Source organism: Lepidochelys olivacea (assembly GCF_965140295.1).
Source record: "Lepidochelys olivacea isolate rLepOli2 genome assembly, chromosome: 1".
NCBI lineage: Eukaryota > Metazoa > Chordata > Testudines > Cheloniidae > Lepidochelys > Lepidochelys olivacea.
The window spans coordinates 124,196,418-124,220,757 of NC_140411.1; the positions used below are offsets into that span (position 1 = coordinate 124,196,418).

Here is a 24,340-nt window from a genome sequence, read left to right on the forward strand (position 1 = left end):
TCTCTGCCACCGCTCTCTGACTCGCAGAAGGAACTATTAGATGCTCCTCTAGAAATCATGGAACTGGCTCAGGCTATAAAAGAAATGAAGGTTGGAAAGACTCCTGGTGCAGATCAGATCTCGACTGAATTTCACAAAAAGTTCTCTGAAACTTTAATACCTATATTTTTGAATATGTTCAGTGAGGCCAAGAAAGAGCAACCTCTCCTGCCTACTGGAAGAGAAGCTGCAGTTTCAGTTATTCCTAAACCTGGGGAAGACCTTGAACTATGTAGTAATTACAGGCCAGTTTCTTTAATCAATTGTGACACTCAGATTTTAGCTAAAGTTTACACATAAATCAGGTGCGTTTCCTTCATAATAGACCTGGCTCAGATAATTTGCATCAACTGATTGATATTATTGCTGCTTTGAGAGAGTCTGAGGAACCCTTAGCTGGCATTTCTTCAAATGCCAAAAAGGCTTTTGACCGCATAGCCTGCGACTATCTTTTGCATGTGTTAGCAAAATTTGGGTTTGATAAAGAATGTATTGCTTGGATTAAGGTTTTATACTCTAACCCAACTTTTAGGGTAGTTACTAATAGTATTATTTCCACCCCATTTCCATTTCAGCGAGGTATGAGGCAAGGCTGCCCCCTTTCACTTCTTCTGTTTGATTTAGCTCTAGAAACTTTGACTGTTGCCATCAGAGTAAATCAACATATTCATGGTATCAGGGTGGTCCAAACCAAGCACAAAATTACTCTCTATGTGAATGCCGTATTTATATCTAAGCCCAAGGCTACCATTCCTAACCTACTAACCACTATTAATAAAGTTGAACTCCTCTCAGGATATAAAATTAATTGGGGGTAAATCAGAAATCTTAGGAATTAACCAATATGCCCACAAAGGCCTTTTCTCAAATTGGGACTTTCAATGGCATTTCTTTTACATGAAATATTTAGGAATACTGATTCCCAAAGATATTCAGGACATCCAATAACTAAGCGATCAGTTTGCAGACACCTAGAAGATAATAAGATGATAAGTAACAGACAGCATGGATTTGTCAAGAACAAATCGTGTCAAACCAACTCATTAGCTTTCTTTGACAGGGTAACAAGCCTTGTAGAGAGGGGGGGAAGCAGTAGATGTGGTATATCTTGACTTTAGTAAGGCTTTTGATACTGTCTCATGAACAAACTAGGGAAATACAACTTAGATGTAGCTACTATAAGGTGGGTGCATAACTTGTTGGAAAACCATTCCCAGAGAGTAGTTATGAGTGGTTTACAGTCAGGCTGAAAGGACAGATCGAGTGGGGTCCCACAGGGATCAGTTCTGGGTCCAGTTCTGTTCAATATCTTCATCAATTACTTAATGACATAAAGAACAGACTTATGAAGTTTGCACACGATACCAACATGAAAGGGGTTGCAAGTGCTTTTGAGGATAGGATTAAAATTCAAAATGATCTGGACAAACTGGAGAAATTGTATAAAGTAAATGGGATGAAATTAATTAAGGACAAATGCAAAGTACTCCACATAGGAAGAAACAATCATTCAAAATGGGAAATGACTGCTTAGGAAGGAGTACTGCAGAAAAGGATCTGGGAAGTAATAGTGGATCACAAGCTAAATATGAGTGAACAGTGTAACACTGTTGCAAAAAAAAGCAAACATCATTCTGTGATGTATTAGCAGGAGTGTTGTAAGCAAGACATGAGAAGTAATTCTTCTGCGCTGATTAGGCCTCAACTGGAGTATAGTGTCCAGCTCTGCATGCCACACTTCAAGGACAAACTGGAAAGAGTCCAAAGGAGAGCAAAAAAACGATTAAAGGGATAAAAACCGTGACCTATGAGGGGAAGATTGAAAAAACTGGGTTTATTTAGTCTGGAGACGAGAAGACAGAGGGGACACGATAACAATTTTCAAGTACATAAAAGGTTGTTACGAGGAGTGGGGAGAAAAATTGTTCTCCTTAACCTCTGAGGATAGGACAAGAAGCAATGGGTTTAAATTGCAGCAAGGGAGGTTTAGGTTGGACATGAGGAAAAACTTCCGAGCTGTCAGGCTGGTTAAGCACTGGAATAAATTACCTAGGGAGGTTGTGCAATCTCCATCATTGGAGACTGTTAAGAGCAGGTTAGATAAACACCTTTCAGGAATGGTTTAGACAATACTTAGTCCTGCCATGAGTGCAGGGGACTGGACTAGAGGACCTCTTGAGGTCCCTTCCAGTCCTATGATTCTATAATTCATTGAAATGCCGTTGCACAAGTCATTCCTTGACTTCTGAGTGCATAGCTGTACAACTTTAGTGCTCCTTTACTGTTTTTTCTTGATGCGGCATAGATAAACTTTGCAAAAAGAATGCTTACTGTAGTCTATAAAAGCGAAGCTGCGAGGGATCATTAAAAAATGTTTACCTGAACTGTAGGATTAAACCGTTATAGTTCACTTATCCAAGATTTTCAATTTCCCATATAAACAGACAATTTTGTAAAACATTGCAAATCAAAGTGTCTTGACATTCAAAATATGTTTTAAAATAAGTTATAGCTAAAGAAGGTTATTTATTGAATTATTTCTAAAAACAATTTACCACAAAATGTGACAAGAACAGAACATCACATTTTATGCCTCACTGATAAAAGTCTGAATCCTTATTGTCATGGAATCAGTAGACTTCTCTGTTAGCTTCATCTCCATGGTAATAACAGTGTAAAATAGCACTTGGAAATTATAGGTAAGGACTAAGGAGAACAACAATGGGATAAAAAGAATGACCCGTAGCATGAGATTTTCAGAAATATACACATACATAATAACCTTATATTTTTAGAATAACCATTAGAGTAGAAATTATTGTGATTTTTCTAGTTTAGAAGTACAACTGATAGTAATTCAAATAAAAGATTCTCTCATATGCTGATGTTACAATTTTATAACACTGGATATAGGATTAGTATAAAACAGAATAAATGCTACTCTAGTATTATATGTAAACAATGGTTCAGAACGTGTAGACTTTTAGGATTTCAATCCATTACCAATTCCATTTTATTTAATTCCAAATATTCTGCAACATAATTGGAGAAGCTTGTTTAACCATCTCATTTTTACCTACTGTAAGTGATAAAAATACTGTTTGAGTAAAAGTGATATGATGTTTAAAATATAATCATACAGCAAACAAATAGAGCTTTCATTCACCAGCTGTTTCCCAGCCTGTAATAAATTCCACTTGCAAAACAGACCTTTTCTGCTGTAAACTACATTTTAATGGGCCGCACATCTTCATACAATTCTATACACTTGAATATGATAAGGACTGCAAGTGTTACACCACCCAATACCATATTTAAAACCATCTTCCCCACACCAGTTTTTTTTTTTTTAAACTAAACTGGATTAACTGGATTTACTAGGTTGAATGTAGGTTAAATCCAGGCCAAAGAGTGATTTATAATCACATGGGCTAAATGTAATTACAAATCACATGCAGTTTCCAGAAAGCTACTGTAACTAAAGTCACTGTTTTAATAAACAAATTATGATTAATCTAGAAATATGAAATTAACCTGGGATTGTATCCACTTCATGGAGATCAAGAAGAATAGAATTCAGAGTCTTCTATTCCAAAAAGGTTTCTTCAGTACAGAATAATTGCCAGTAGTATTAGCAGGGATTATAATTTCTTTAAATCATCCATTAGGAGGCAAAATTGTACATAAACAGTAGTCTGTACATGAAGGAACAGAGGTTTTGGGTTTGGGTTATTTTTTTCAAAAATTCCAGCACCCCTGTTTGCAAGAGCAATTTGAGCCCAGAATTAAATGGGTTGTGCAATTTGCAATTACAATTAAAATGTGGGCACAACTCAGAGTACTTGCATCTGTACCTACTTAATTGCAGAGATAGTTAAATCTATAAGTACTTGGACTTGTGCTCACAACTGACACATGAAGATATGGAAGCTGAACTCTTTAAAAGTTGTAGCTCTAGATACTAATTACAGTCAGAGCATTTGGGGTCCATTCAAACTGCTGAACAAACATCTCAAATATGATTTTGACACACACCAACTAACGCCAAAGGCAAAACATAAAATACCTTATGGTTACTGGAGTAAAGAGAAGCATTGTGGTAACGTTGTCCAAAAATGCAGAAAGAATTGCAGCAATAAGACACAGAATGATAATCATGGCCCACACTCTGCCTCTAGACAGTTGGTAAGCCTAATAAAACCAAACAAATAGCAATGGCATAAAGGCATGGAACATATCAGTTTCATTATCAGAAATGACCAATGAACAACTTTATAAAAGACGGTGCAACAATGTCTGGGGAACATTTGTTATACTAGGAGTCTGGTGGCACCTTAAAGACTAACAGATTTATTTGGGCATAAGCTTTCGTGGGTAAAAAACCCACTTCTTCAGATGCATGGAGTGAAATTTTTGTGGTTACAGACTAACACGGCTACCCCCTGATATTTTTTATACTAGTCACCTCTTTAGGGCCTGCCATCCAAGGATTTCAGTATGCTTTTCAAACATTAATTAATTTAGCTACAAACTACTCTAGGGAGGTAGGAAAATATTTCTGTTTTACAGATGAGGAAATAGGTACAGAAAGAGTAAGTGATTTGCTAAAGGTACACAGGGAATCTGTGGCAGAACCAGGAAGAGAATCCAGGTTTCCTGTTTTCTCTTGCTTTAACTTCAAATCCTGCATTCCTGCTTTAATATTCATATGGAAATTCACTCCCTTGAATACAATCTAAGTAAACAAGCTTTACACAGGAAATTATGTATGGGATGACTGAGTACTGAATTTATTCTCCCAACCCATGGGCTGTGCACCCCATGCTCCCATTCTGTTCACATAGAATAACAGCTGAGTCTTTGGTTCAACCCTTACACAAAGGTCTGTGGCCGTTAATCATATATAAACATAAACTCAGTGGCCCAACCCCACCTCCTCTCTTCTGTCCTCTGGACTGGACACGGTCGAGTATGCATGTAGCCCAGCTCCATTGCACACAGTCAATAGAAGGTCAATGGGACTTAGGGTGATCGGATAGCAAGTGTGAAAAATTGGGACAAGGGATGGGAGGTAACAGGTGCCTATATAAGACAAAGCCCCAAATATAGTGACTGTCCCTATAAAATCAGGACATCTGGTCACCCTAATGGGGCTACTCACATGCTTAAAATTATGCATGTGCTTAAGTACCCTACTGAATCAGGGTCTGTGGCCTTAACTTATAAAAATATCATTTCTTAAAATGCTTTCTCAACACTTAGCTTCTTAAAAAATTAAAAATTGACCACTATACTTTGTAGTATGACAAATGTAAATTGTCCTTACATAAATGTTTTTAAATGTAGCATTTAGTCTAATAGTTTTGACTAAACAGCAGTTTTATTAGTTCAATAAATATGTAAGAGTGCTGCAGTAATATAAATACAGTATTCTAAAGAATTTAAATGCAAGATGTCACAATAAACCTACCTTTACTGCACAGTAATCAAAAAATCCAGTTTCTGAAAATATGGCCACTAAAAGCATCTACAGAAAAAGAAAGAAATAAGGATGGAATTATTTACATAAAAAAGTGAATGGTTTGGTTTGTTGCTTTAACCAGGAGTCCTGCATCTCTGCCACAATTTTGATCCTGTTTTTGGAGAGGACATCAGCCATAAATCAGGGTGCCACGCATCAGAAGTCAGATTTCTATTACTGGCATTTATGGTAAAATTTACATCTGTGCAGTAGGGCCGTGGTCCTATTCAGAATGACAGGGGTGCATAGACCTTGTGCAGGCCTCCCTAGAGGTGTGAATTTCACTCCTAATTACTTGGTAGGCACCACACATTACAAATATCTCTGCCCTTCTCGCTAATCAAAAGTGGTCATTAGTTTACAATTGTTTTCTTCAGCAATGCTCTATAGAGTCTAGAAGACATCAACTCCCTAAGATTATTTAAATTTTTCCATATTTCTGGGAGATTGCCTGGTCCCCCAGTCTTTTTGGATGCAGGAAGTCATTAAAATTCATAGATGGCAACAGATGTAGATGGCACTGGATTTTGTCTATTTATGATACCTTAGCATATTTCAGTCAAAAAGGGACAACATAGATTAACAGGAGTAGAGGTGGACAAATAATTGATATATTATTATAGTCTAGCCAGGTATATGCTTTTGTCCAATTGCTCATTCAGGCTCACAACAGAACACTGATTAGGACAAAGGAAATCACTTTCTCTAATCAAGTATGTTTGAGGAAGGTTTAGTGTAAATAAAATAAACAAGTGGAATGAGAGTGATAACGCTTTCCAAAGTTTGTCTCTTTCACCAACAGAAGTTGGCCCAATTAAATGTATTACCCATCTTGTCTTAGTGATAACACTTGGCACGTATGCAGGCTTTTTCACTTATAGATCTCAAAAATCCTTTCAATGGGAGGTGTATTATCACTAGAGATGGGCAAAAAAAAATGGATTAATAGTTTATTTGCCCCAAAATGCAGTTTTGGTTGATCCAAAAATATTTGTGACTTTCTCACAAAGACACAAATGTTTTTCAGGAGCTAGGGTGTTCTCCTGCAATGTGGAACACCCAATTTCAAAACCCTATTCACATCAGGCAGAGAGGGGAATTGAACCTGTGTCTCTAAAATCCAAGGTGAGCGCCCTAAACTCTGGGCTAAAGGATATTAGGAGAACTCCTCCTCCAGCTCTTGTCCTTTAAAATGCTCATTCTGGGGACAAATTCACCAATATTTTTGTGCGATTTTCCTATTCATTTTGGATCAAATCATTTTTTTTCAATTTTTCAGAGCTGCCAGCAAACCAAAAAATGCCGTGAAGAAGAACTCTGATCTTCTTCTGACCTGAAGAAGAGTTCTGTGCAAGCTCAAAAGTTTGTCTCTCGCACCAACAGAAGTTGGTCCAATAAAAGAAATGTTATTCCATCTTGACTCAGCAAATCAAAAAATCAGTTATTTATACAGTTTTAGTTACCACTCCATTTTATGAGGGGAAGAAACAGAGACCAACATTTTCCAAAGTGCCTCATTTTCTCCAAGTTTTTGAGTGCCTCCAGTTTTTAAACACTCAAAAGAAGCCAAATTTTCAACATAGCAACTCTCAGTTAAAAGGATGTTAACAAATAAAAAGAAATGGCTAGACATCAACTACAATTATTCCAGCACTTTTAGAGCAAAAGTTACATTTTAATTACCATTCCAAACAACAGCGCCAGAGTTTCATAATCAATCCACTCCACCACTTTGACCATGCTTGGTCTCTGCAAATCAAACAATAAAATTATCAGTTAATCCTATGGATCACCTAACTAGTGATTAGTTATGGAACTGAAAATTCCACTTAATTAGTGCACTATTTAAATAAGCTGTGATACAAATTAATTAGTGTTTCTGCAATGTACCCAAAGGGGGTTCTTTTCTATTATCTCTGGAAAATGCTGACAGTCTGAATGGCTCATTATCTAGCACCTACATTTGGTTTTTAGTTTGTTTGTTTCTCTTGTACAGAAATAAATGAAAACTGGTTTATAGACTTCACTTCACTTTACTTTCTGCTAACAGAATAGGACAATTCAGTTTCACCTGTGGACAAATTGGGAGGGAATTCAGAGAAAAGTAGTCACAAGGATAAGTGCAAAGAGTGAAAGAACTACTAAGTCATATACGGTACTTTTGCTAATTGTCAATTAAGGAGCCTGGAAGAAGATAAAAATATTTATCCCCCTGAGGGAGTGTTATCATCTATGGTGTCCCCAAGGCAGTATAATCAGTAGATATGTTTGTTTAGGCTCTATGGGAAACCTAATATAGCTGAACATGACAAAAATGTGAGGGATAAAGATATCAGTTTTCGGACAGAGCCAAGGAGCTCTGGTATACTTTACGACATTAATTTTTTGCCCAGGTGAGGGTACTGTGATCTCTTCTTGCTATTTTGAAAAAAAACAGCTTTATGGTTTTAAGGGATTTATTACAAACTAATTAAAGCAAACTTGAAATTAAGTAAACTTCTAACTAAAACTATTACATCTTTTACTAAACTATTTAAGGATTGAACAGCTCAATTGTCAAATCAAAATTATAATTGGAATTGAACTAATAAATCAAGAAATTGAGACTAATGGAATGGAATCAAGAACTGACCAGATCATAGAATGAAAACAGTTAAGACTTAAATCATGGAGTTAATATAACACATGATCTATTCTTGTACAAACTTAAGGTGTCATAGTCTGCTTTTAAGCTCCTGAACCAGTTACCAGACTTCTTTAAAGTTGCCACTTACTGAATGACTTCCACCTTGTCTTTCTACAGTTAACTCTTTCCTCACCTAATCTCCCTCTCTCTGACACAAAGTGATCAACAACCCATAATTTCCATTTTGGGGGCAGAAACTCTTTTATAACCCAATGGGACATGAAGCAATTAAGTTAGGATTTACTTCAAATTTAGAATAAGCACTCGCTATTTCTTTGACATACACATACACGTTCTCTTGTTCATACTTTTGAAACGTTTGGAGAAAAAGCATCCTTGCCAGGCAGATTAAAAAGGGGAACAAAACTGAAAAACGTTACTTAGGCCATGTCTACACTACAGACCTTAGAGCGGCACAGCTGTACCGCTGCAGCTGCACCACTGGAAGGTCCTCCATGTAGCCGTTCTATGCCAACGAGCAGTGGTAGCTATGTCGGTGGAAGAGTGTCTCCAGATGACATAGTGTTATCCACACCGGCACTTTTGTAGGTGAAACTTATGTCAATCGGGAGGTGTTTTTTCCACAGCCCTGTCCGACAAAAGTTTTACTGACAAAACTGCTAGTGTAGACATAGCCTTAGAGGAAAAAAATTGATTCTTTAGCTTGCTGATCTTTGGAGCATCAGCATCAAGACTGCAGAACAGGGACCAGGTGACGTCATCTCTGGTCTCAGTATCTTTCATTAGCTGGTGGGCTTCCTTGGGCACTTGGCTGGTCAGATGTTGTCATGGTCTCCTCCTTCCTGGAAGGAGGAGAGGCAGCCCTTCTTGGTGTTGTGATGGCCCAGGAAGGATCACACCTTCTTGGGGGCACCTAGACCTTTAAGGTTGTGATTCTACTTTGCTCCATTCAACATCACCACCCTGGAGAGCTTCCAAGCCAATCAGATGTTACAAGCTTCATAGCCCAATAATATGGTCCAATCAGAGTTGAGGGATAGGCAGGTTGACCTTTTTTTTTAATCTGGGAAGCACTAACTCTTAGTGGCAATATACGTCACTGAACCACAGGAACAGATCCTTCCAAGAATATGAAAAACATGGAATCAGTAGGAGATGACTCCACAGGACCCCCTCCTCTGGGGGGATAGAGATGGCCAAACTCCTCTAATCTTCTGTATATTCTGGATGCGTTCAGTAACCTAATGGCCTATATGGTCTCTTACATCACTCATACTTCCAGCCAAACCTTCATTCTCTCAGTACTTTTGAAGATATAAGGGATTATTACTGGTAAAAAATGGGGAACTATGGGATTTGCATAGACTGATGGAGTAAAAGATCATCCCTTAGCAAAAGTGCTATCTCCAGCACTATTACTATAGACCTTACATAAACAAGAAAAATTAAGAGTTTGAAGAACCTAAGAAAACTGAAGGTTAAACTAGGCCTCACCTAGGTCCATTTACATCACACAGTATTAGAGTAAATCTGAATTAAGATGAAAATGGTTGCATTCAAGTTCCTGCAAAATCAGAATATCATACCATTAAGTTGGCCTTGCTCGCTTTTTTCCCATCTGGAGCCAAGCCTGCATCTCTCTTTCATGGCCCCAAGAACAGGAATTCACAGAGTACACAAATACTGTTCTTGCAGCATTTTAAGTCCCATAAAGGCTGCTGCACCATGGGACCATTTTCACAGGGATAAGTATGTGGGGATTTATGATACAATACACAGTAATAAACTGAATACTTGAAATGTTGCAACTTACCTCACCAACCACAGCTAATGCAGCTAGAGCTGCCAAGGAGCCCAACATTGCCGCTAGGGTTCTGTGAACAATCTGTAACAAAAGACAAGACGTTACTGAAGACTATTTTAAATCTGTTTAGGCCTCCTCTACACCTAAAAAATATGTCAACCTAGCTACGTCACACTGGAATGGGTTACCTAGTGGAATCTCCATCCTTAGAGGTTTTTAAGGCTCGGCTTGACAAAGCCCTGGCTGGGATGATTTAGTTGGGGTTGGTCCTGCTTTGACCAGGGGACTGGACTAGATGAGCTTCTGAGGTCCCTTCCAACCCTAATCTTCTATGCTTCTATGATTCATGGGTGTGAAAAATTCACAGCCCTGATAGACAGGGTTAAGCCAATATAAGCTCTGGTATAGACATCGCTAGGTCAACAAGAATTATTTCATCAGCGCTAGCCTCTTGACGGGACGGATTTATTATAGCAACAGGAAACCTCTTCTGTGATTGTAGCAAGGGTCTACACTACAGCAGAACAGCTGTGGCGCCACAGCTGGGCCACCGTCACACCTGTAGTGTAGACACAGCCTTATTCTGAAAGCAAATAAAACACCCTTGACTTCTTTCTGCTTTTGCAACTTACTGCCCCATCCCCATCTCATTCTCCACTATAACTGACAGGAGGAGAACAATTCCATTTCACTGCGATGTCTGACATTTGTTTTGCAGTGGAACAAAAACGTAGCTGACTGTGGATGGGTGGTATTTTCCTGTGATGTGAGAGACCCAGGTTAAAGTCCCTGTTCTGCCTGATTCGGAGCAGAGTTTTTCACTCCAAATCAGGAACTCAAACCTAGGTTTCCTACCTCTCAGGCCAGGATCCTAACCACCCAGCTATACACACAGACACACACATTCACTCTCATCCAAAAACTTTCCTAACAGAAGTTTCATGGAAACATCTGCATCTCTACAAACTACTCCAGCCTCAGCAAAACAGCATATTTCGGTGAAAACATTCCAACCAACTCTATTCTCCACTCCTTAGCTCCTTGAATGAGTCATATATAACAGCTGGCCTACCTTCCCCTCTAATTGCCCACTGGATCTCCTCCAAATCATTTTGCTATCTTCACTCTTTTGAATCTGCTTTCAGCAGTGTGTACATAGATCTCTGCCTGGCACAGCCTCAGGGGCTCTTCTCCATCCTCATTATCTTTGAATTTTCTGTAAATCCCTGTTGCAGGACCCTCTCTCTCTCTTTCCTGCCCTTGCTTCTGAAGCTCTACATCCTGCTGGTTTTCTTTTTACCTCTCAGGTCACTCTTTCAGCATCTTCTCTGGTAGTTACTTCTCCTTCCCTCTCTGGCAATGTCTTACAAGACTCTGTCCTAAATCCTCTCTTCACTTCTCTTCCCTCTACTCCTTACACCATCTGCTCAGATAGTTGCAGTTACCATATCCTCCTTTCAGTTCCTATGGCAAAGGGCAGGTTCATGCACCAGTTATCTCCTGTAATAGTTACTGCAACCTCCTTTATTCTGGTCTTCCCGTTTCATTGCTCCCAGGATAGCAGAACCGGGGGAGGAAGGTGGTGGGCATAGCATTCCCACAATAGAAGTATTGTGGGGGCAGATCTATGTTTCCATCCCTGCAGTTTATTCTTCAGCAAGTTCAAGCTCAAGCCATGCTCCATTGCTGCTGGACGGAAGTGAGAGCAGGACCCAGAGGGGCTGGAGTAGCTGCTATGGCACCCAGGAGCAAGCCAAGGAACAGAGTGACCAGGCCAAGCCTCACTAGCTCCCCTTGCTCCACATGTAGGTAACCTACCCCTACTGTCATCCTATCCCTGATACCCAACTGTCCCGAGAGGCTGAATGGGAGTGGGTGTGCAGGGCCACATGGGGATGGGGAAGCTGAGTGGGAGAGCAGAACCACATGGGGCTGCGGGGTGCAGGACCACTTGGGGACAGGGCAGATGCACCTGACTGAATGGGAGAGGCTAGGGGTCATTCAGGGTCTACATGGGGCAGGTTCCCCAACTCCCTAACAGTCCCTGCCTCTCCCACCCTCCCTCCAAAAAAAACCTGTTCCATACTTCTCCCACCCTTAGCCAACAACCCTCCAAGTTCACACCCAGGCTCCTTCCTAGCAATTACTTCCCTCTTCCGCAGCTCCTCCATTACTCCTGGTAACCCCCAAGCCTTTGCACTGCTTCTGAGGGGTGCGGGAAATACAGTTATGTAATGTAGTTTAAATGAATTATTACTCAAAGTTCTGTATTAATATGACTAGTAAGAAATCTATTTGTCGAAAAACATTTCCTGAATCTTGTTTGATATCTGTATTGTTACAGGCATACTGTTCACAGCTATTTTGAAATAAATTACCAAAATAACTGAAACTGGTGTGATTATATTGTGTTATTTTGATAAATAAAATATGCAGATTTTTGCAGAATTTTAAAATAGTGTGCAGAATTTTTAAATTTTTGGCACAGATTTCTCCTAGGAGTAATTTAGGTTTCACTGCGCACCTTTGCCTCCCTATTCAAATTGTGCTTCCACTGCCTCTGCATTGCCCTCTAGTCTATCTGAAACCAGCAGCCAAAAGCATTTTCCTTTCCCACTGCTTAGACCATGTCACTCCCCTTCACTGGCCTTCTGTAACAGTAGTCTTCAATACCCATCGTATAGACTTTCAGATAACTATCAAACACACATGGCCTACCATGTCTTAGACTTTGAGAATGTTATCCCATTTTGACCTGATTGACTAGACTGATTATTTTGAAATTCAGGACCCTGAGAATGTTCTGGTATGGAAGTAGAAATTGATGATGGGGTTTGGTGTTTTCTTTGATTCAGCCTTGTTTATTTATAAGGCATATACAAAATCCTGCTTCTCCAAGTGCAGGAAGAACAAATAATAGTGGATAACTTCTTTGCTTACAGCCCCAAGCCTCTTTAGCCAGCATCTAACCCAGAAGCCCTCTCTCTTTCACTTCTTCCAGGGTCATACACTGTGCTTGTCCAGGCTGTCCCTCTGTCTCACCCAGTCTGCCTTCCTTCTCCTCTTTCTTTCTCACACACACGCATGCACACACAGTTCCATTATTCAGAGCCCCAATCCCTGCATTTTAAAATCCTTGGGTTACATGATTTAGCCTTTACTCAGTGTTTCTATGTGCCTGGCTTTGGGTGCTGCTGTCTTGTTTCAGCTACCTAAGTACAATAGTTTCTTTATATTTATTCTGAATGGAAGGCAGAAGCCACAGCCACACCCGACCCATAACAATGTTTAGTTCAATCCATAACAAATACAATATTTTGAAATACATTGCACTTTCAAAGCATCTTTCATCCAAGGTTTTCAAAGCACTTTTACAGACTTTAGACCTGTTAACAGTGTTATTATATTATTATAAACTGTATCCAATTTACAGATAAACAGGCACAGATCTGCTAAGTGCCATGTCCAAAATCTCAAAATAGATCAGTTGCAGAGCTGAAAAATAGGACCCCAGTGTCTTCTTTGGAGCACTAGACAACAACTCCACAAATGGTCTTGTAATAATGCAATAAGAATACATTAGGAAAACACTCATTGAAAGAAATAGTCACCATGTGTCTAATGATTTTATTGCACCGATTAAATATTTAAAGAGGAAATATTAAGATAAAATATGTCCTAATAAAAAGTGTGGGTTTTTTTTACTCCCAAAGCTGGTTGACAATTATTTAATCTACAATGTCTAGAAGACTGGGAATAATTAAGAAAGGGATAGATAACAGGACAGAAAATATCATGTTGCCTCTATATAAATCCATCCACATCTTGAATACTGTGTGCAGATGTGGTTGCCCCATCTCAAAAAAACATATATTGAAACTGGAAAAGGTTCAGAAAAGGGTAACAAAAATGAGTAGGGGTATGGAACGGCTTCCGTAAGAGGAGAGATTAATAAGACAGACTTTTCAGCTTGGAAAAGAGATGACTAAGGGGAGATATGATTGAGGTCTATAAAATCATGACTGGTGTAGAGAAAGTAGGTAAGGAAATGATGTTTACTACTTCTCATAACACAAGAACTAGGGGTCACCAAATGAAATTAATAGGCAGCAGGTTTAAAACAAATAAAAAAGTATTTCTTCACACAATGCATAGTCAACTTGTGGAACTCCTTGTGAGAGGATGTTGTGAAGACCATGACCATAACAGGGTTCATAAAAGAACTAGATAAATTCATGGAGGATAGGTCCATCCAGGGCTATTAGCCAGGATGGGCAGGAATGGTGTCCCTAGCCTCTGTTTGTCAGAAGCTGGGAATGAGTGACAGGAGATGGATCACTTGATGATTACCTGTTCTCTTCATTCCCTCTGGGGCACCTTGCACTGGCCACTATTTGAAGACAGGATACTGGGCTAGATGGACCTTTGGTCTGACCCAGTAAGGCCATTCTTATGTTCTTATGAAAATTTGTTTCACAGATTGAATAATTTTTGATCATCAAAGAGAAATTTATTTTCAACGAAAAGCATATGACAAAGGTTTAATGTACTTGACTGAATTTACCACTATCATAGTGAAAAATTAGATGGAAGTCAAAATTATTTCTACGGGAAAATAATACTGATAAGAAAAAAAATCTCATTTCCTACTAAATTCATTAATTTCATTTCAGAAAGGTTCTGCTGAGAAGAGAGTAATAGAGTGCCAACATCTCAAGGCCCTTCTGTTTGTTTATAGTATAAGAGAAAGAAGAAAAGGAAATGTTTAGCTTCTAATTTTTAATTTGATTTGAAACTTTTTTATGTTTTAACACTGCCAGCACTGCACACAGCTAACAATATATTCATTGAATAGAAAAAATCATATACAATTGATCACACATAAGAATGAAAATAAAAATCTCTTTCGTTGATTCACATTGGATTTTCTACAGGTGCACGCCTAGACTCTGACCCTTCAGGATGATGCTGTGGAAGCATTACACATGTTTAGGGCCTTTCTGACTCTGTGAGGTTGGAGGGTGTTCGGCAGTTGGATGAAGCGATTTAATCTTACAGTTCAGGCTCAGCTGAAGGTTCCAAAGCAGTTGTCAGTCAAGAGAGAAGTTAGGCTCATTAATGGAGTTCAGGGGCAAATCATTCTAGTCTTCAGCTGTCCCCTAGCCAGTGCCCTATTCCTCATCAAGGCATCACCCCCATGGTTCAACACCCAGACTGGACATTTACTATGGATAAACCCTTTAGAGTAAATGGTTTCAATGCAAACGAAGAAGCCATGCTGCACACTCCCTCCCAACAAGCAGGAACTTCTAGGAATCCCTTTTGTTTTCTCCCTTATTTTCCACTTCCTTGACTCCCCTTGTATCATATATTTAAATGTGGGGCTCTGGGATCCACAACATGAGCCAGGTCTCATGTTTATTCCAGGCTCTCTCTACTCAGAGGTCACCTTCAGCTCCTTCCGTCCAATCCATACACTTAAGATATTTCTACCAGCCTCTCCACTACTAAAAATACTGCCTTCATGCTTCTCAGCCTCAGATCAGTCCCCCCTGCCAGAAAGCTAAGTAGGTCTGCATAGGTCTACAACTGCACTGTAAGTCAACCAGTATGTTTGCAGTCCTTTAACTAAGTACCTGTCATTCTCCCCAATGGTTCAACTTAACCTAAATTAGCAAATTCACAAATGGAACTTGTAAGCTTCTTGAACGAACCTATTTTTACAGAACTATCTGTGCACTTAAACAGCTGCCCAGGTATTCACACACCATCTAGCCTGAAGAGTGCATCAGTAACCTTCAGAATATTTTCTACTGTGTAGTTTTCAAATCTACATCTTTGTGAAATCAAAGTATTATTTTTCAAACCAGACAAAGGCAATAGACCCTTCTAAGAGCTACATCCCTGGCAAGTTTCAAAATGTAGCCATTTTAGCGGCTGCCCTGTTCAAAAGGAAGTGGGGTTAAATTTTTAAGCAACGGGGAAAGTGTGTTTTTCCTTTCTCCCATAGCTTTAAGTTATTTGAGGGAATACTGGTAACGTTTGCCAAGGAAAAAAATCCCGTAAAACCAAGCACTGATCATTTCATCCCAAAAAGTGAAAGGTTCAGATAATTATGAGTATGTGAAAATAGGGGGCTTATGAGGAGAGGCTGAGGGAATTGGGATTGTTTAGTCTGCAGAAGAGAAGAATGAGGGGGGATTTGATAGCTGCTTTCAACTACCTGAGAGGTGGTTCCAAAGAGGATGGATCTAGACTGTTCTCAGTGGTACCAGATGACAGAACCAGGAGTAATGGTCTCAAGTTGCAGTGGGGGAGGTTTAGGTTGGATATTAGGAACAAAAATTTCACTAGGAGGGTGGTGAAGCACTGGAATGGGTTACCTAGAGAGGTGGTAGAATCTCCTTCCTTAGAGGTTTTTAAGGTCAGGCTTGACAAAGCCCTGGCTGGGATGATTTAGTTGGGGTTGGTCCTGCTTTGAGCCAGGGATTGGACTAGATGACCTCCTGAGGTCCCTTCCAACCCTGATATTCTATGATATGCTATGATTCTATCTTCCAGGACCCCAGCCAGGTGAGGCTTCAGATCTAGCAGCACCAAAGTGGGCAGAGACATGGCCAGCCTGCACACCCCACAGCTGATACTGTCAGGGCTCCAACACCAGTGGGCTCTGGGCTATCTGGCCAGGCAGCGGAAGCAAGTCATCAGGGATTCTGCATGGCAGCACTGGAGCACCTGAGGCAGCCAGAAGAGCAAAGAAAATATGGGACCAGGACAGGGTTGGAAAAAACACTTCCATTTATCCCAACACTTGGTTATCTGCAAGTTTTGGATGTCCCCCAGACCATCCTGATTAATGGGATATAGTTTACAGTCAAATGCTTTTTAAAACAATACACAATATGCCTGCAGAACTCATTGCCACAAGATATCAATGAGACCAAGAACTTTGCACAATTTGCCCAGCTGATACTGGTCACTGTCACAGACAGCATTCTGACCACTGGCCTAGAGTTGTAGAACGGGTGAGTTGGGACAATTGATTTCTTATGGTAAAATAAATACATACAGTAATAGGAATTACCAATTCCTATTATTGTATGTATTTTACCATAAGAAATCAATTGCCCCAACTCATCCATTCTACAACTCTTTCTGAACACATTTATGGTACTTGATGTTAATTAAAAATACTGTAAATTTCCAAAACCATTGATGGCAGAATGATTTCAGAAGTCTGAAACTACTTCAGATCAAAATTCCACTAGCTATTCAAAGGTACTTTACAATCAACGGCAGATGCAGCCTCCCGATCCAGTCCTCATTACTCACAGCAGTAACAGACACCCACCCACAACATGGTGGGGGAGATGACCATGCCAGGAGCCCAGCACCCCATCCCTTCAGCCTAGAGACTGGGACATTTGAGAGCATTGCTCCACCCAGCCCTGCTCCAGCACTTCCTCTCACAGATTTTGCCCTTCAGGCCTCCAAAATGATGCAGGACTCTGACATCATTGTGCAACGACGTGCCACCATGACACGTGGCCCAGGTTATGGAGCTACACACACCTCCATAACACAAAGGAAAGACTGCAGCTCTCCATCCCCATCCCATGTCACCCCAGAAGGTTGTTTTGGCACCTTTCGTTTTGTGATTTCTGGCGGTGCAATTGACCACAGTCAAGCCCCGCTAAAGCCACCCCTGTGTACAACTCATGCACACAGTTTATCAAGTGTTTTTTGGTAAACTGTAATGCTGCTTTTATGAAAATAAACAATTCTTCCAAAATTCAGAAGGCAAGTAAGTGCCTTATCTTTTAAGGAGATAAAAAGAGATCATTTAGAAGCCAGACTACATTATTCTAAAGCAGTGGTTCCCAAACTTGTTCCACCGCTTGTGCAAGGAAAGCCCATGGCGGGCTGGGCCAGTTTGTTTACCTGCCGTATCTGCAGGTTCGGCTGATCGCGGCTCCCAGTGGCCGCGGTTCGCTGCTCCAGGCCAATGGGAGCTGCTGGAAGCAGCGCGGGCCGAGGGATGTACTGGCCGCTGGTTCCCGCAGCCCCCATTGGCCTGGAGCAACTAACCACGGCCACTGGGAGCCGCAATCAGCCAAACCTGCAGACGCGGCAGGTAAACAAACTGGCCCGGCCCACCAGGGGCTTTCCCTGAACAAGCGGCAGAACAAGTTTGGGAACCACTGGTCTAAAACATTATTTTCCCAGTTGAAATCTAGTGCACCGTGGCTTCTAAAATTTGCCTTTGAAGATATTTGATAAATGATACACCATATCCAACATTTCCTTTCTCTTTATAATGGTGATAAATAGCAGCTGAAAGATGATTGCCAATGACTTTATGTAGAGCTTCAGATGCAGCCCAATTCATCTCCTCTCCACTTTTTATCCAGTGATGTATGTGCGCCTGTTGCAGTAAAATATTTCTCTCAGTGAGGAATTCATTTGCATCTAATAAAAATGTCAATACTTCAACATTTGGATAGGAAACAGCTCTAGCAAACATCTATTTTGCTAAGGGCTTTATACTGTCACCCATCACTGTGGTATTAGAGCACCTTCCATGTAAAATTAATACCACAATCCCTAGTGGATCTCATGGAGTGTTTGGGGATAAAAGCTCTGCAAGGCCCGCAGGGTTATGTCACTGCTTCTGGGAGCCGTGTGGAGCGGCCCCCAACCCTGCTCCCAGTGGGAGCTTGACGGCCGCATTAAAATGGATGGTGGGCTGGATCCGGCCCGCAGGCCATGGGCTCTTCCAGGGCACTGTTCACAGCTGGGGATGGCATAACATATATAGGTCATAATACCCTCCTTATTCCTGATATTCTTCTTACACCAGATCTTCAGAGGAGAATGAGTGGTGTAAGACCCAATTCCTCTGGGTTCTACGCCTGCTGGAGACTCGTCTCCACCTCTGGGGATTCCAAGGTGCAGAAATTCAATTATGTCCACTTCCTTTGTGCAAAATGGAGTGGGGCAAATTCACTGCCCCTGAATTATTTATTTAAGCAGCGATTTCCACCACAGTAAAAGATAGTTGTTGGGGGAGGTTAGCCAAAAAAAAGTGACAAAGTGTAACTTACACTGGTGTGGCATTCAATGGGTGTGCAAAACCAGCATTTACATGTTGAAGAGAGAAGAACGTGGATGTAGCAGGAATATGAGACATAGCTGGCCAGAGAAAGGGTGTGTCAGGGCTCACAAAGGCTGTCCTGCAGGGGCTACAAAGTAACTAACAGGAAAAGTAATATCAACACTGATAATATATTTTGTGTACTTAGTAATATGAATGTAATGCTGCCCATAGTTACTTGGACACATCTGTAAAAACAGTAAACTAAAATATTACATATGTTTAAATCTAAAAATTTATAAAACATAAAAATGCAGACGGATGTGCAAAAGTCAAAATATATTAAAATTTTGCCATACAAGTGTGGAAAAGTATTGCATGCTTTTTTAAAAAAATATTGACCAATAGTTTCCTATTTTTCAAAGAATTACATAGTAACTCTATTTTCCAGTACTGTTATTTGCACAAAAGGTATTTAGTGGGACTACTTGAGTGAGTAAAGACTGCATGTATAAGTAAGGGTTTGCAGGATCAGGGCTATGGTCTACGTATTTTAGTATTCATACAAAATAGGAAATGGTTTTATAAATATGGATGATCCATACAGGTCTGTGCAAATTACATACTGCTTCATATATTCAGTAAACCTAATTATTGCAACACCTATGGAAGGTTATCTTTGTGAACTACAAGGAATATTTTTAAATGAAAACTTAGATTCTGTAGAAAATTGTGAGAGTCCCAGAGACTAGCTGGTACAACTCCAAGGTAAAAAATCCACTGATCTATGACATTCAGCCTTATATTCATTTCTACTCAAAGTGTGCCAAATTATTTGCTCTGATTCGATGTCAGTGGGGAAAGCTGAGGTATAGAAATCTCTGCCTGAAGGAAAATGACTAGAAGGAAGCAGTTTTGTCACTTCCCAATGCACTGATTTAAAGCACAAGATACTACTAGACAAGTTGTTTAACATAAATAGAAGGTGAATATAAGTAATGTAATAGGATGACAAGAAGAGTTTCATATATACATTGGTTCATGTTTACCGAGCTGAGATGTTCACTTATGAGCCTAAGAAATGAAAGTTACTAAACTTCTTTATTTCATAGGAAAGGTAACCCCAAAAAATGAAGTTTAAATAAATCAATTACACCAATTGATATTATTTTTTCACATTGCAAACAACTTCTTAATATAGATTTTGAATCAGATTGAATTATTTATTTTGAATATATTATCTCATGAATTTAGCCCTTTTTTTCTGTTCACAAATCTTCTGCAAATCATTTGTGAACCAAACATGGTTTCTGAAAGTGTATTCATTATTCTTAAATTATAAACAAGTATCTTGAATGAACAATACTCAACCTTTGGATTTAACCCTCTCAATTTATATTCCTATCATTAGACTTTTTAATGATCCTCACAGCTGCAGGAAACAAAGACCACCAACATTTCAAGCACTGATAGTTACCATTAGCTAGTGAAATGATATGAAAGAATGTACAGATTTCAAAACCGTCACACTCCTAGACTTTAATAGAAATCAAGTCATGTAGATGTGAGCGTTTAGCCACACCTTCAGGTAAATTAGCTATAATCATCTATGCTGAAGGGGAATGAAAAATGGAAATGTTGTAGTTTCATTCAACTGAATTTGTTAAATGCTTTTTTTTTTTTGCCCTCCCTGATAAGTTGTTCCTCTCTTGAGGGAATAACATCTTATGGAAATAAGATTTGTGAGCAAAAAATCAACTTTGTAAAAAGTTAACAATAAAATGACAAAATAAATGGTAAAATAATGTGTGGTCAGCTGCGGTGTATTTTACGGACCGACAAGGAGAACTGGAAAGGGAGCTTTGGTCACAACTAGAGGCAACGGAGCCTATGAAAGTCACATTTAACAAGTAGCTAGTTGCTGTAAATTGGGACCCGTCTTAATTAATGAGAAAATGAATGGAGGCAGACAAAGCTCAATGAGCTGAGCTTCAGTAAATCCCTCATCTGACTCAGTCGGGGTTATCAGATTCTCTGTTGAAAAGGGAGCTTTCTGTAAATTCAGGAGGTTGGTTATTTTCACGTGCTAATGTTAGACCAGTGATATTTTAGCTACAGGCAAAATGTCCTGGATGACTAGACAGACTAGGGCGAGCATGTCTAAGTGTTGCTAAGAGTTGTGAGCTTGAAGGATACAGACCAGACTATTTCTGTGTGCTGATAAGGCCAAAGTGTTTGGTTACGAAGTTGAAAGACACTGCAGTTTTCAAAACAGTCCTGCTTAGATAACTGAAGAAATCGGGTCACTACATACAGTAAAAACTAAGGATCAGATTTTCTAAAGAGCTCAGCATTGGTTTAACTCTGCTCCCTCTGAGATCCATGGAAGTTGACTTCAATGGGAGCAGAATTAGGCCAATGCTAAGTAGTTTGGAAAATTCCATCCCTCAGGGCTATAAATACAATAGCCAGGGATATGACCCTGAAAAATGAGGCAAAAGGTGTGGAGAACACAAGACTGGAAGGGCCTTCCTGTGTTTCATCGAAGAAAAAAGAGTTCAGTGTAATAGTTGTACATAAATTGCCCTGATTTCCTAGTTGCATATGGAGAAGTAAACTAGTGCTGCACTAAAATTTGGCTGAGTAGTGCACATGGCCAAATGTTAGTTGAAAATATGATAGCCACTTTCTTTTAGAAGAGAGGAAAGAGGAGTTGCCATGCAGAAAGTGTGTTCAAAATAACTGGAGAACACAACATATCCCTGATGTAACCTCCAGCCATGGGGAGCTCTTAAAGCTCCAAGGAGAAATTAAAGTAGCTGCCCTCCACCCACAAGCCTCCAAGGAAAGCTGTGCAAACACCATCCACCCTCCTGCAGGGGTGAATCCCCATGGAGTACAGAAGACCTGTGCCAGCAACTACTGAACCACGGTAATGCGGAATTCTCTACTGCAATGGGGAATTTCTCTGGAATGTCTCTGTGAGCCATTTTCTCACTCACTGAGCCAGCCCTTCCTTTCATGACACCCATTCTCTGCTTCAACAGTTCTCTCCATTTCCCTGTTCCTTCCAGTCTTTCCCCTGCCTCTTCATTACTACTTTTCTTCTGCCTCCCTGTAAAAAGAGTCCCTCATTGCAGGAGTGGCTCCTCATGGCCAGTCCTCCATTGGGATCATGACAGTCACTCCATTGCTGCAGCGATCTCTTTTCCATAACTCGGCCCTCCGTCCCTCCGTCCAAGTCAAGATTTAGTTCACCCCTTTCAGAGTAACAGCAAGCCTAACATAAGACAGTCCTGGGTCCTCACAAGAGGATCTCTGGCCTCAGCTCCAGGTCTCTGCTCTTCACATCCTTGCCTCAGAGATTCCCAATGTCCTCATACCCTTCTCTAGACTCATGCCACCTTGTCACTGGCTGGTAGGGCAATCCGGGCCCTCTCACTACACTGGGATCCAGGCCAGGGACCCTACAACTAGCAATCAAGATCTGTGCACTTCCACTCCCACTCTTTGCTGCTGTTTCCCTGGATTCCTTCCTACCCAACCTTTCTCAGGCCTTCTTCCGCACAGCCACTCTAGGTTGACCCTTCTTTCAGGGTTAGGATCCTATGGCTTCTTCTCCCCCGGGGCTTCCACCTCACCACCTTTCTGTTCCCAAAGAGTGATCACAAACTCTCCCTGCAGGCTCCTTCTACTACAAACTTCCTCTCTTTATACTAATCAGCCTGCTCTGTCCAGCTGAACTTCCCAATCAGTTATGTAACAATCTTGGGGTTCATTAAATAACAAGTCAGTCACTGGTGAACTGCTGCACACAGCCATGTGGTGTTCCCCACCCACACCACCAAGGCACATCTCCAAATTCCCACATTCACAACACAGTCCCTTATGAGGGAGAGTCTCCAAATCACAATCTTTCATAAATATATCTCTACATCTTCCCTATTAAAGAAAAACTAATGAACTTGTATGTACATGTATATAAACAGTTAACAGCTATCAAATAACATATGCATTTAATTCTCAACCCATCTAGTACATTTCCATAAACCCACTGTGTCAGTTACCTACAGAGGAGAGGTTACCAGCACATAATTCTTGAGTGAGTCTTTACCACTCACTTCACTCGAATACCCCTTATACAGACAGGTTAGCAAGTCTCTGAGTCTTTTAGGACATTTAATTTCCTGCTCTGATCTTCTCAATATCAGCCTTTCAGTCTGAGTTGTTCTCTTGTTACGTGACAAGTTCACCTTTGTGTGTTGATGGTTAAAGAATCAGTCAAATAGGAAAAGCCAGAGTCCACCTCAGCTGTCAGTGTGTTGGAACTTTCCGGAATTGCTTGTAAATCCCTTCAATTACATCAAAATGTGTCCCCCTGGTCTGTCTGAACTACATAAGACCTTGGATGTAGCTGTTCTTTAATGGTACCTCTCTGGCGCCAAGTATTGGAGGTGTGATTCCTCGGCACACTATCACTTGGGTTAAGAGATGGGCGATCACGAGCCCTTTTGTCAAAATAACTTTCTGCTTCCACTTCTGATTTTTTTTCATCTTCCACATGGTTTCATTGTTACAAGATTTCAACAAGTTATCAGTAATTGGTAAATTAGATCTGATCCTTCTTCCCATTAACAGCTGAGCTGGAGAAAAGATTCTTCCAGAGGTGTACTTTGGTAAGCCAATAAAGCTTTGTACAAATCACCCCCACTGTCAAAAGTCTTTTTTGTAAGGTGCATTACTGTCCGTATAGACTTTTTCACAAGCCCACTTGATTGGGGGTAATTTGGCCTTGCTGTTTTGTGATGAAGATCCCAATCTATGGCAAATTGCCTAAAATCTGCACTGGAAAATTGTGTCCCATTATTGCTAAAGACTTGATCTGGAATTCCATGTCTGGAGAAGATTCCCTTCCTGCCAGCTCTCTCTGACTAACTATTCGTACTGTGCAGTGTACACATTTCTGGATACAGAGAATAATCATCATCTGTGACTATTATATAATCCTTTGATTGCCAGGTAAATAAATCAGTGGCTACCTTCTCATAAGGCCTTTGTGGAGTTGCATGAGGTCTCAGTGGCTCTGCCTGTTGGCATGGATTGTAATTCTTCAGGAAAAGCAGTTCCCGACTATATTAGTGATGATGTGGCTCTCTCTCATGCTCATTGTTTGCACTTCTCAATCTTGTGGATCTTCCGTAGCATTTCTTTTCAGAGACTCATTGGAATTATAAC

General features: G+C 40.3%; 1 protein-coding gene across 1 annotated transcript in view; it reads right to left on the reverse strand.

Annotated features, from left to right (window-relative positions):
* OCA2 (OCA2 melanosomal transmembrane protein) overlaps positions 1-24,340 on the reverse strand; it is a 307,809-nt gene that overhangs the window by 183,504 nt on the left and 99,965 nt on the right. The window contains exons 10-13 of the mRNA XM_084637780.1: positions 10,021-10,092; positions 7,244-7,309; positions 5,510-5,566; positions 4,106-4,230 (exon numbers count right to left, since the gene is read on the reverse strand). Of these exons, the coding sequence (XP_084493906.1) occupies positions 4,106-4,230; positions 5,510-5,566; positions 7,244-7,309; positions 10,021-10,092 (320 nt within the window). The remainder of the gene's footprint in view (positions 1-4,105; positions 4,231-5,509; positions 5,567-7,243; positions 7,310-10,020; positions 10,093-24,340) is intronic.